Source organism: Dipodomys spectabilis, unplaced genomic scaffold, assembly GCF_019054845.1.
Source record: "Dipodomys spectabilis isolate Male_0828 unplaced genomic scaffold, ASM1905484v1 ptg000059l, whole genome shotgun sequence".
Classification (NCBI taxonomy): Eukaryota; Metazoa; Chordata; class Mammalia; order Rodentia; family Heteromyidae; genus Dipodomys; species Dipodomys spectabilis.
This window is the reverse complement of record NW_024870736.1, coordinates 2,236,109-2,248,291: the sequence shown is the minus strand read 5'-3', so window position 1 is coordinate 2,248,291 and position 12,183 is coordinate 2,236,109. Positions and strand designations below refer to the sequence as shown.

General features: G+C 42.5%; 1 protein-coding gene across 1 annotated transcript; it reads left to right on the top strand.

The window, feature by feature from the left end:
* Positions 1–358: 358 nt before the first annotated feature.
* On the top strand, positions 359–11,214 carry LOC122108409 (ribonuclease P protein subunit p40-like). The gene is made up of 8 exons (XM_042680339.1): positions 359–516; positions 1,868–2,012; positions 3,169–3,237; positions 5,603–5,698; positions 6,468–6,593; positions 8,927–9,125; positions 9,249–9,383; positions 10,974–11,214. The coding sequence occupies exons 1-8, from the start codon at positions 394–396 to the stop codon at positions 11,170–11,172; spliced, it is 1,092 nt and encodes a 363-aa protein (XP_042536273.1). The 5' UTR covers positions 359–393; the 3' UTR covers positions 11,173–11,214.
* Positions 11,215–12,183: the final 969 nt, after the last annotated feature.

Genomic DNA, 12,183 nt, shown 5'->3' with positions numbered 1-12,183 from the left:
TCCAGCCCAAGCAAGTAGGGGCAGCTCAGCCACCAGCCAAGGGGTTCAGAAGAACTAAGGGATGGAGGGAAGAAAGGAAATGCTTTAAAAAGTTTCCTACTAGCTTCGCGCGAGCCAGAAAGGTGCTTCTCCACGAGTGGATTTAGGGCTGCAGACACTAACAGGGAGCTTCCCGCACGGATACTTCCCCAGCATTCAACTTTGCAGGGGCCCAGGACAGTCGTCCGGAGGCAGCACTGCGCAAGGTCAGGGTGGCCTGGGTGGGAGAGGCAGAAAGGCGGTGCCGGTGACTGATTGGCTTAGGGACCCATGGGCGTGGCTAAGGGGCGGGAAGAGGAAAAAGGGAGGAGCCCGAGAGCTGGCGCTGAGCGCAGTCCAGGAGTGGTGGAGACTATGGCCACGCTGCGAAGGCTCCGAGAGGCGCCCCGGCACTTGCTAGTCTGCGAGAGATCCAACTTCAGCCACCACAAGTCACGCCACCGGCATCTAGTGGAGGCGCACTATCACAATTACCGGGTGAGCCGGTGTCCTCCGTGCACGCTAAGGCCGCGACAGGGTTTGGGGAAAGGTCTCAGGACGCTTCGCGTGGCGGTAGTTTCCCAGTCGGGGAGGGGCGGGCCATCTCTAGGCATACTGGGAATTGTAGTCTCCGTGGTGCTCTGGCCCCTTAGAGCTCTGCAGTGCAGGACTACAACTCCCAGGATGCCCTGCTGGCAGGCCTCCTTTGAGGGTAGGACCCCGCAGAGTCTTGTTCTTGCTGTCCAAAGCGCGGCTTAACTTCTAACGGGTCCCAGCAGCCAGCAGCCGGAATGAGAGCCCTGTGAGGGGCTGGGCGGGGACGGGGCAGTTAGGCAGCTGTGCCCGTCCTGAGGTGCAGCTGTCTACATGAAATCGGCTGGTGCCCCGCGCCTCCTTCCCGCCTCAGTGTTCTCCCGCTGCCCGATTCCCTCTGTGGCCAGCTGGTCTACCCCCGCCTCTTCCCAGCCCCTCGAGCTACCCTGGCCCAACACGCCACCTGCTTTTCTAACCCGTTGATGGGAGCCGATTTGATAAACGAGAAATTCCCCAAACCTAACTAAGATGGCACGAGTTTAAGCATTTTATATTTGAAATTGGTTAGTTTGATATGTCCCAGACATTAAGTAACCCACTCCCTCAGACACACATTGGTATTGGTGTTGGAGCTTTAAGGCTGGGCCTCAGTGTGAGCACTTGAGCAACAGCTGGAATCTGCTGGTATTTCACGTTGTTGGTTTGCTTGTAAAGCTCATCTCAGTCAGTAGGTCAAGTTGTTTTGCCCTAAAAGGTCTGGGCTGACCTGTGGCATCTCTAGAACATTGAACCCTGCAGGAGCCCTTTGCTCTCTGAGGAGCCTATTAATAATTGAGAGTTCCTAAATTCCCTGTGCTCCTTGGATTCCAAGGTAAACCTGGCAATAAATAGCCTCTCCAATTGTATTTCTTTGAAAACAAAGTAGCAAGAGAAACAGAACCTGAAGTATATTGCTCATATGCAAAAGGTAAAATGCAAGCAAGATTTTCCAATTAAAATGTTTTTGCTTAAACCGGAAGTGGCACTGTGGCTCAAGTGGTAGAGCACTCTCCTTGAGGTGAAGAGCCGAGGGACAGCGCCCAGGCCTAGGGTTCAAGCCCCACGACCGACCAAAAAAAAAAAAAGTTTCTGCTTAATTTCTTTATTGTACTATTAGGTTGCCATGCAGAAGTGAACAACTTGAGTTGTTAAATTTCTCTGTTTGGTCTGTTAACTTCAGAGGTTTGTTGCCAGCAAACCTGGTGAAGAAATAGCAACACTCACTTCCAAAAATCTGAGGTTAATCTTCATGAAAATGTATTATGTATTGCAATAGGTGTCATTTCTCATTCCTGAATGTGGGATATTACCAAAAGAACTGAAAAGCCTGGTCATGGAAACTGGACCCTATTACTCTGTGAAGAATTTACCTCTTCATGAATTAATTACACATGAATTCATCAACACTTTTGTAAGGAAAGGTAAAAAACAAACCATGATCCCACATAATGAACAAGGCAAGATGAGGAACTACAAGGAGATTGTAGCATGTTATTTGGACTATTTTTTTATTGTTCTGTTTGTTTTTTGTGCCTGTACCAGGGCTTGAACTCACCCACTGGGTACTGTTTCTCAGCTTCTTCCACTAGCATTCTACCATTTGAGCCAAACCTCCATGTTTGGTGTTTAAATGGAGATAACAGTTGCATGAACTTTCTTGCCTGGACTGGCTTTGCACTGTGATAGCAGTCTTTTGAGTAGGTAGATAATAGTTATGAACCACCCGTGCTAACACTCTTGTTTGGAAAGGATCTGTAGTCCTGTGTGTATTACTCTGTCCTTCATTTTCCCTGTCCTACCATTTGCTGCAGTCCTGTTAAGTGGTAGTTTCTGATTACACTGTCCTGAGAATCTTCTTAGATTTTGTGTCTCTGACCTCGTTCTGTTTCCCTCAGTCCCAGTTTTATCTGCTGTAATGACTAGTTTGTTTCAGTTATTCTCTTGGATTCATTGTTTGAAGTTGTATTTCAGAGTGTCTGTAGGGATTCCACCCTCCTTTCAGAAGCTAATCACTATGTATATATGGACCTACACTGTTGTAGCTGTCTGCTTGTGAAGTCTGGTTACTATATCACTGGTCTCTCTGGGGCTACGTGTGAAGCTGGACATATCATCTGTTCACATCAGCATTTTCTCCTGTAAAGTCTGAGGTTATTTTGTTAATGGCATGGACACTTTGTGGCAGGCACTTTTCAATATCTCATATCCTACATCTAAGAGGTAGGCCCCTGATCCCTGTGTAACCCATGAAGAAAGACTGAGTAGCTTTTGATTATTAACCTAGAACTGTCTCTGAGGAGTATTTGCTTACCTGCTCTTTTTCTTTGTGCCTTTCTGCTAACACCTGTAGAAACTAAGTTCTATTCGACATTATTTTTCTGCCTGAGGATAGAAACCTTGATGGAGGGGAGTGAGCTGGCTGGAGCTCAGCCTTCCATGTCTTCCAGCTTCCCTTGTGTGTGTTGGTCACTGAGTTACGTGGGGTGTGGTGGCTGGAAGATCTGTCCTCATGAAATTAATGCATTAACTTGTGATGTCTTCTGTGTTTTAATTGTTCCTCCTAACTTTCTCTTACAGGTTCCTGCTATGCACTCACATTCAATACAAATATTGATGAAGATAATACTGTTGGTCTGCTACCCAATGGTAATTGTTTTCTTTTTCCCTTTCGTTAGAAAAAATGCATTCTGGGGCTGGGAAGGTGGCTCAGTGGTAGAACACTTGCCTTACATGCCTGAGGCCCTGAGTTCGATTCCTCAGCACCATATAAGCAAAAAGAAAAAAGCTGGAAGTGGCACTGTGGCTCAAATGGTAGAGTGCTAGCCTTGAGCTGAAGAGCTGAGGGACAGTGCCCAGGCCCAGAGTTCAGGCCCCATGACTGGACCCCCCCCCAAAAAAAAATGCATTCTGTAATACCAACAATACCACTTGGGAATTCATCCAAAAGATTACAAATGAGAATATAGTAAAGCCACTTGCACAGTCATGTTCATTGTTGGATGAACGGATCCAGAAAATGTGGTCTATATACCCAGTGGAATTTTACTCATCTATTAGGAAGAATAATATTATATAACTTGTAGAGAAATGAGTAGATCTGGAAAAGAAGTATGTCAGGCTAAGGGAGACAAAGTATGTATGTTTTATCTCCTATGTGGAAGCTAGGACTAATTTAGAAATGTTACAGATACACATAAGTGGAGTTATATGCAATTATATACAAATTTATTAGCTGAAATGTGATATTTTCAGGGGAGAATTCATTCCAACATTGTAATTCTTTAGAAAAAGGAATACAAACAAATGGGCACCAGGAAACTGGTACTTGAAAGTTGTATGTAAGAAGGTCAGAGGGAGGGGGAAGAATGTACATATAGTATTCAATGCATATCATATGAAAGTAATAAAACTGAAGTGAGGCATTGTGTTGATGGGGAAGGAGAGATTGATGAAAGTGGTGCTATTGTTCAAGATGCATTGTACCTACGAGCTGATTTGTTGAATGATAACTCCTTTGTAGAATTACCTAAGAAAAATAAAAAATAACTTTTTTTAAAAAGATCCAACCATGTAGATCTATACAGAGTAAAGTGATGGTCTCTAGTTCATCCTGACTTACTTCCATTCTTAGAATGAACAGTTTGATGTTAATTCTTCCAGCATGTTCTATGATTTTAGCAACATATGTAAATGTTTTTATATTTGAATTACATTGTGCTGCATTGGTATTCAACGTTCTTTTTCCTGGAGTTACACATAATAATTGTCTTCCCATATCAGTGCATAGAGTTCTCACAATTTTTTAAATTTGTTTGTTTTTGAGCAGGAAGTTACCATGTAGCCCAGGAAGGCCTGGAACTTACTTCCAACTGCTTTGAACTCCAGATCTTGTGGTTTAGCTTCTGTAGTGCTGGACTAATAGAAATGTACCACCACACATGATTGTAACTTACAGATTTTAATTTTTTAAAGATATTTGAGGCCCAATTATGTTAAAGCATACCTATAATCTCAGCTACCCAAGAGGTAGAGATGGAGAGGTTTAAGATTTGAGTCCAGCGTGCATAGAAGTTAGTGAGATTCTCATCTCAACAAACTGATGTGGTTCTTGTCTATAATCTCTGCTACCCAGGATTCAAATATAGAAGGATCATTGTCTAAGGCTGAGGAAAAAGAAAAACGTTATCTGAAACACAACTAAAGTAGCCTGGCGCTGGTGGCTTATGCCTGTAACCTTAGCTACTCAAGAGGCTGAGATCTGAGGATTGTGGCTCAAAGGCAGCATGGGCAGGAAAGTCCATGAGACTTTTGTTTTGTTTTGGTCAGTCATGGGGCTTGAACTCGGCCTGGGTGCTGTCCCTGAGCTCTTGAACTCAAGGTGAGCTCTTTACCACTTGAGTCACAGCACCACTTCCTGTTTTCTGGTGATAAGAGTCTCAAACTTTCCTGCCCAGGCTGGCTTTGAACTGTGATCCTCAGATCTCAGCCTCCTGCTAGCTAGGATTACAGCCATGAGACAGTGGCACCTGGCTGCAGGAGACTCTTACCTCCAATTAATCACCAGAAAACCAGAAGTAGCATTGTGGCTCATAGTGGTAAGGGATAGCCTTGAATGAAATAGCTCAGGGACAGTGCCCAGGCCCTGAGTTCAAGCCTCAAGACTCACCATAAAAAAGAAAGAAGGAAAGAAAACTAAAGCAAAAAAGAGTCTGCTCTATGATTCAGGTGATGCAAGGTTTGTAATCAAACCCCAGTACTTCCAAAGCACAAGGAAATATTTGAAATAGTATGTATGTTATGATTTTTAAAAAATAATTTCTTAATAGAAATTTAGATAATTTATATACTGCTGTTAATAGTACTGATGAATATACACAAGTTAATACCTATGTATGTACCTGCATATGCATGTGGCTGTGTGTTATAAATCAGGTCTTGATATTTGGATAGTTATGCTGGTAGCAGGGAAGTTTTTGCATCTTTCTTATGGGAACTACTCTTTGTTTTATAGGGAAGTTGATTTTATCCCTGGATAAAGACACTTATGAAGAAACTGGACTTCAAGGTCATCCCTCTCAGTATTCTGGCAGAAAAATTAGGAAGTTCAGTGAGTATTCTCCCCAGTCTGGCAATGCTCCCAAGCTGTCATCCTCCTATAGCAGGACAGTCGGGGTTAGGACCCCTCTGACCTTGGTTCAGAAAACATGGCTTGTGTTTCTTGTCAGTGAAAGTGGGACTTGAGCTGCTGCAGATTGAACTTCACAGAGGGAAAAGGAGACTGCTGTGGAATCGACTTCTCTTCAGCTTCAGCTGCTATGTTTTGTGTTTTTTTTTCAAACCTCAGTAATTTGAATTAAGGACATAGGCACTGTGTTTAGCGTTTTTTCTCAAGGCTGGTGCTGTATCACTTGAGCCAAAGCTCCACTTTAACATTTTTTGGTAGATTATTGGAGATAAGAAGCTCACAGACTTTCCTACCTGAGCCAGCTTTAAACTGATTTTCAAATCCCCAGCCTCCTGAGTAGCTAGATTGTGAGCCACTGACAACCTGGCTTCACAATTGATTCTTAATAAAGAATTCCTTTAGTTTTCCTAAGTCTTTTGGTCAGCTGACTATCCAGTGTGGATAGCAGTGGTTAAAGCTGCTGCATCCACAGTGGATTCAGGGGACTCCTGTTCTAGTTTGTTGATCTGAGAAAGATAATACTTGTTGTTGACAGCTCTTATTCTAGAAATACCCACTGCAAAGATAGTTTAGACTTGATGAACTGAAGGAGTGAAGAAGAGCAACATCATTTTCAATATAATAAACTTTGTAAAAATGTGCACACTGTCTATATCAGAATGAAATATCTGTTCTTTTTTCTACTTTTAAGTTGTTTCCATTGATTTGATGGATTCATCCTTTATGTTGGAGTCTAAGAAGTATAAAAGAATATGTTGGTCTTTCAAAGAAAAGAAGCCTTTGAAGTTTGATTTCCTTTTGGCTTGGCATTCTACAGGTATGAAGAATAAATATTTGTAATGGTATATTGATTTTTGTGTGTGTGTATGTTTCATTAAACTCAGGGCCCCATGATCTCAGTGAATGGTTTTTTGCTCAAGATTGTTGCTCTGCCATGTGAGTCACAGCTCCATTTCTGGCTTATTGTTAGTTAGCTGGAGATAAGAGTCTCATGGACTTTTCTGTCTGGATGGGTTTGAAACCTCAATCCTCAAATCTTAGCATTCTGAATGCTAAACTTACAGGCATGAGCCTATGGCTCCAGGCTCTTAATACAATGATGATTTTGAAAGCTAATAACTAAATGTTGATTTTTTTTATTCATCACTTTAGTGAAGGGTATTTTGTTCAAACATTATTTAAAAAGCTGCTTGTCTTGGTCTGAGAACCATAGTTCAGAATAAGCTAGGTCTGAAAACATTTGCCTAAATCTTCGTGGATTCTCTGTAGATTCAGACATCCTAAAACTGAGTTCAAAGAAGGCAGCTTTCCCCTGTTTCTCCACTTCCTTTCCTCCAGCTCACCTTGTAGTCTTGGCTACAGTGTTTCACAAGACCCCTAGTTATACAGACCTATGTGGTCTGTTTGCTCATTGATAGTGGCACTAACAGAGGTATACCATTAAGTGTCATTTCAAACTTGTAACTTGTAGTTGACTACAACACTACATTTAGTTCAAATTTTGATGTTCCTTAGGTTTGTTTATTAAGTTTGTTAATCTGCTTACATTGCTCCTATTCAAGCATTATGTCTTTGGCCAACTATATATGATCCAGTCATGAGGAAGTATGATGGTGTAGTGCTCTTGTTTGAGAGGTTGGGGAAGCATGTGGGTCCATTTTGGAAATGTTCATGTCCTTCTGCTCCTTGTAGGAGACTTCTGGTCACAGCCAAGCAAGGTTGCTTCCCTAGATCCTAGTTCTGTGAAGATCCGTGTCACTTAGTGAAACATGTGGTAGGCAGAAGGGGGAGAGATTTACAGAACTCTTAATCACTTTAAGTCTTCTCTACAGTGGGGTTTATGTGGCTTTCTGCTCCTAAGCCTTCTGACTGCTTTCAGAGCTTTTCAGGAACTGTGTGGAGTCTGAGATTCAGTCTGCCAGCTAATAAAGTAGGAGCTCTGGTCCAAGCCAAAGGATTTCATTCCAACCAGTAGGAACAGTCACCATAATGTATAGCAGTCATCCTAGGAAAGAGAGACAGGCAGACACTGACCAACTCAATAGAAGAAACTGTTTATACCATTTGGAGGACAAGAAGTCTGTCATAGCCATCTGTAAGCTAGAGACTAGAAATGCCCACCTAAGTCTGGAAGCCTCAAGACAAGCTGTTGGTCTTTCTCAATCCAAGGCCACAGGTCTGAGAACTTAGGGGACCATGTGTACAAGTCCTGGAGTCCCAAGGACAGAGAAGTTGGAGGTATGTCTGGAGTTATATCAAGGTTATATTCATGATTTTTCTACCTTTCTTAATAAATTGTAGAAGGGATGTGTGTACTCCAGAATGTACCATCTCCAGAAGAAAGATCAAATTTCCCTTTCCACTGCCCCTTTGCCTGTCGTGGGCACCCAGCCAGCCAGATGATGCACACCTCCATTGAGGACAGAACCTCCACTGCCATGGCAGTGTGTGGATACCCTCACACACACCCAAAGGCAGTGCTTTACCTGCTCTCCATTTAACATGACACCTGAAATTCACCATCTTGTGAGAGTTGGCATTTGCAGCAGTTCACCAAGTCCCAGGTCCCAGAATGACACAAAATTGGCCAATGATGCTGGTACACACAGAAGGTTCCATCTTGGAATGGAATAAAAAACCCGACACTTTCTACTGGGCAGAGAGCCTGCTTCTGTGTGGGAGGAGACAGATGTTGTGACACTGGGCAGTAAACAGGCTGCCCTGTCCTGTGGAGGGCCCTATTCTTACCTCCCAAGGTTGTTGCCTACATTCCCTATTTTTCTGTGGGAAGTTGTCATTGGTTGTCTCTTAGGTTTACTGTATAGATTATACTGTAGTTCAGTAATATTCATACACTTGGGTTTTGTGTATAGAGTTGAAATGTTCTTCTTGGAGCAAATGAAAGTAATTTAGAGCAGGTCTGAAAGCACTGTGTATTTCCTGGAAAAGCATGAAAGAATCTAAGTGTTTACAGAAGTGTGGTATGAGCAACAGTTAGCAGATTTAATGATCTAAGTTGAACCCAATTTTGCACATCTGCCATATTAATTCTACCAGTCTCCCATGGTGCTGAAAGGGACCGAGTTACTTCCGGGGATTCACTAGAGTTGTTTGTGATTTTCACACAGTCTTATATGTGTGTGTTTGAAGGTGCAACAGATTCAACAATGATGTCATACTTTTCCAAATACCAAATTCAGAAGCATCAACCTAAAGTAGAGCTGAGCACAGTGAATGATTTGCAGTGCCCGGTGCTGCAGAGCAGTGAGCTTAAAGGAGAGCCAGAGTCATCCTGCGGTGCCCAAGAGCTCTTTGAGTGGCTGGGCGCAGTCTTCTGTAATGCAGACCTGTAGGTATCTACACTTGGGAATTGGGTAGGGCTGTGCCCTGCTGTTTTATTTTGTTAGACATGTACTCTTTAGGATGTGATTCCACAGTAGTTCTGAATATCTCCTCTTTTTCTCCATGATAGAGATAACGAGCCTAATAATTTTGTGTCAACCTACTGCTGTCCCCAGCCAAGCACAGTGGTGGCCAGGGCTTGCTTGTGTACAATCACTGGCCTCATCCTTCCAGAGAAGATCTGTGTCCTGCTGGAACGGCTGTGGTAAGCACCTTTTTTACATTTTTTTTTTTTTTGTGCCCTAGTGGCCTACTGAGCATATGGCATGCCCCTTTTCTTGGCCTGGGATCTAGTGTAGAAATGTTATGTTTCATCTGGCTTAGTCATCTTTGCCGAGAAATGTGCTAGAGTCAGTCACCTGTTCTAATGAAAACGTAGGCAGAGGCGTGGAGCAGACAAGCTACTCTTTCTCCTGCTTCTCCACTCTGAGCCATTTTGATGCAATCAGTTAGAACATCACTCAAAAAAAAAAAACCCCCAAAAAATGAATTCTGTGGGATGAATTACATTTAACTTTTAGTACTGGAGATGTACAAAATGTTTAATCTGAAGTGGTGTGGACAGAAATAGGGTAGAAGAGAGTTGATTAGCCCAAACATACCTAAGATTTGTCCAGCATTGGAGTTCTTTGACTCACTAAGCACTAACAGTATGCTAAGTGTTGAATAGAGTGGTAGGGTTTTTGTTTTTTGTTTGTTTTTTTTTTGTCATGTGGGGAGATCATATATAACTATAAATACAATGTGTGCGTTGGATCTAATGTGAGGACAGAGAATTATCCTGTTTAGTGTTTTCTCTGTCCTTTTAAAATACCTTCATATTAAAGTCTTCACCCTTGTCTTAGTCACCAGTGCGGTTTGAACTCATGTTCTTCAGCTTGCCACTTTACCACTTGTACCATTCCTCCAGCCCAAATTTTGGGTTGCTCATTGGAATGAATGCTTGTCAACTTTTCTGCCCAGGCTGGCTTCAAACTTCTCTAACTACTCAGCCTCCTGAGTAGCTAGTATTGCAAATTTGAGGCACTTGTGACTGGGAGGGTTTTTCTCTTTTGAACCCAATATCTTTTTTTTTTCTATTTATTAGCTTAGTACTTTCGTTTTCTACAATAAAAAGGACAGTTTTTGATGAATTTGGTGAATTACTCTGTGATATTCCACAAATCAGTCTAAAAACATTACTCTTACTGGAAGGAAACATCCTTATATACTGTGTGGGGTTTTGTGGTTTGGGGTTTTTTTGTCATTGTTGGTTTGTTTTGTGGCACTGAGCATCAAGTCCAGGCCTTGCACACACTAGACAAGTGTTCTACCCTTAGCTGAACCCCTAACATGGTTCTTTGAATCTTCAACAATGTTCCAGAAGTAGGGGGAGAACTGTGACTTTTGTTTTGTGTGTAGTGTGTTGATCTTTATGGAACTTACAATATAGCATCAGGAACTTACTCTGCACCTGCTAGTTTGTATAAGTTAAAGCCAGACTCTAAGATCATTAGAACATCCTGAATAGATTCTTTTTTTTTAATTTGCTTTTTTTTAAATTGTAAAGATACTGTACGGAGGGGTTACAGTTATATGAGTAAGGTAATGAGTACATTTCCTATCAAGCATTGTTAGCCACACCTTTGTTTTTCCCCTACTATCGCTTCCCTCCATACCTCCCCAACTCCTCCCTCTACATCCCTCCCCCCCACCAAGTGATAAAGTTCGTTTTCAACAGTGAATGTACTTTTAAAAAGTAAGTGTGGACATTCCTCCATCTCCCATTTTGTTAAGGATGATCTGTCTTTTTCAGTCATTACTTTGATGAACCAAAGCTGGCTCCGTGGATTACCTTGTCAGTTCAAGGCTTTGCAGACAGCCCTGTTTCCTGGAGAGAGAATGAGCATGATTTTCACAAAGGAGGTGAACATATGTACAACTTTGTGATTTTTAATAACCAGGACTATTGGCTTCAGATGGCTGTTGGAACACTCGATGACTGTCCTCCCTAAGCAATACTGAATTTTAAAATCTGTTTATTTGTTGTCACTGTTGTTTTCTGATTTCTTCATTTGTGTATGTGTGGGTCTGTGCACTGATGATGTTCCTCAGCTCACCATTTGCTTGCATTCTGGCCTGCTCAGCCTATCCACATGGCAGCAGGTGCATGCTCAGTGACTGACTTGTTCTCTCCGTCAGTGCAAGCACAGGTTGTGTTCACTGCACTGTCATGACAGCTGGAATGAGGGGACCATTGAGTAAGGGATGCTGTTGCTCATTGCAGCTTTTTTCAAGCAATGAGAAGAAGACCTGTATCACCCTTCCCAAGACCTGTCCTTGTGGTAAGGCTCTTCATTTATTCCCTCCTCAATTTCTCCTCACCCCTATGAGGAAACTGAAGCACAGGATGGTAAGGAAGCTGCTGAGTTCTCCCTGCTAGTAGATGAGCCTGGATGTCAGGCCAGCCTGAGTCCTCATCAGCTGTGCTCACTGTGTTTATTGCTTCTGGATCAGGGAAGGACCTGTGGGAACTTGGAATTGTTAACCAACAAGTTCCATTTTATTTCTATCAATGTCTGATGTGGACCCAATAAAAAAACAGCTTTCACAATATACAGGGAAAAATATACTATAAATGTATTCAGAAATTGAAATTTGAGTTTTAAAAAGGAAAAGCAAAAAATTCAATGGAAGCCAAAATCCAGAGTAACTAGAAGAATGTGAATTTTCTTTTGACAGCCTCAGGTGAGGGAGGAGCAGCAGAGAAGCCAAGAAAACTTAGGTCCTGACAAGGTAGAAGAACTAAGAGGGAGACATAAAGTTGAGACTCCCCCAAAGCATAGACTTAGCACCAGGGCAAACTGTGAATGGAGCTATCTGTTCCCTTGCATCCTTATCCCCTCGGCTTCTGGAGCAGCAGGGAAGACTGCCTGTGCTAAAGGAAAATATTGTTCTGAAGTTGGGCAGAAATGTAAGTGTGCATGTGTACAAGTTCCTCTTGTTTTGAGGGAACTCAAAAGGTT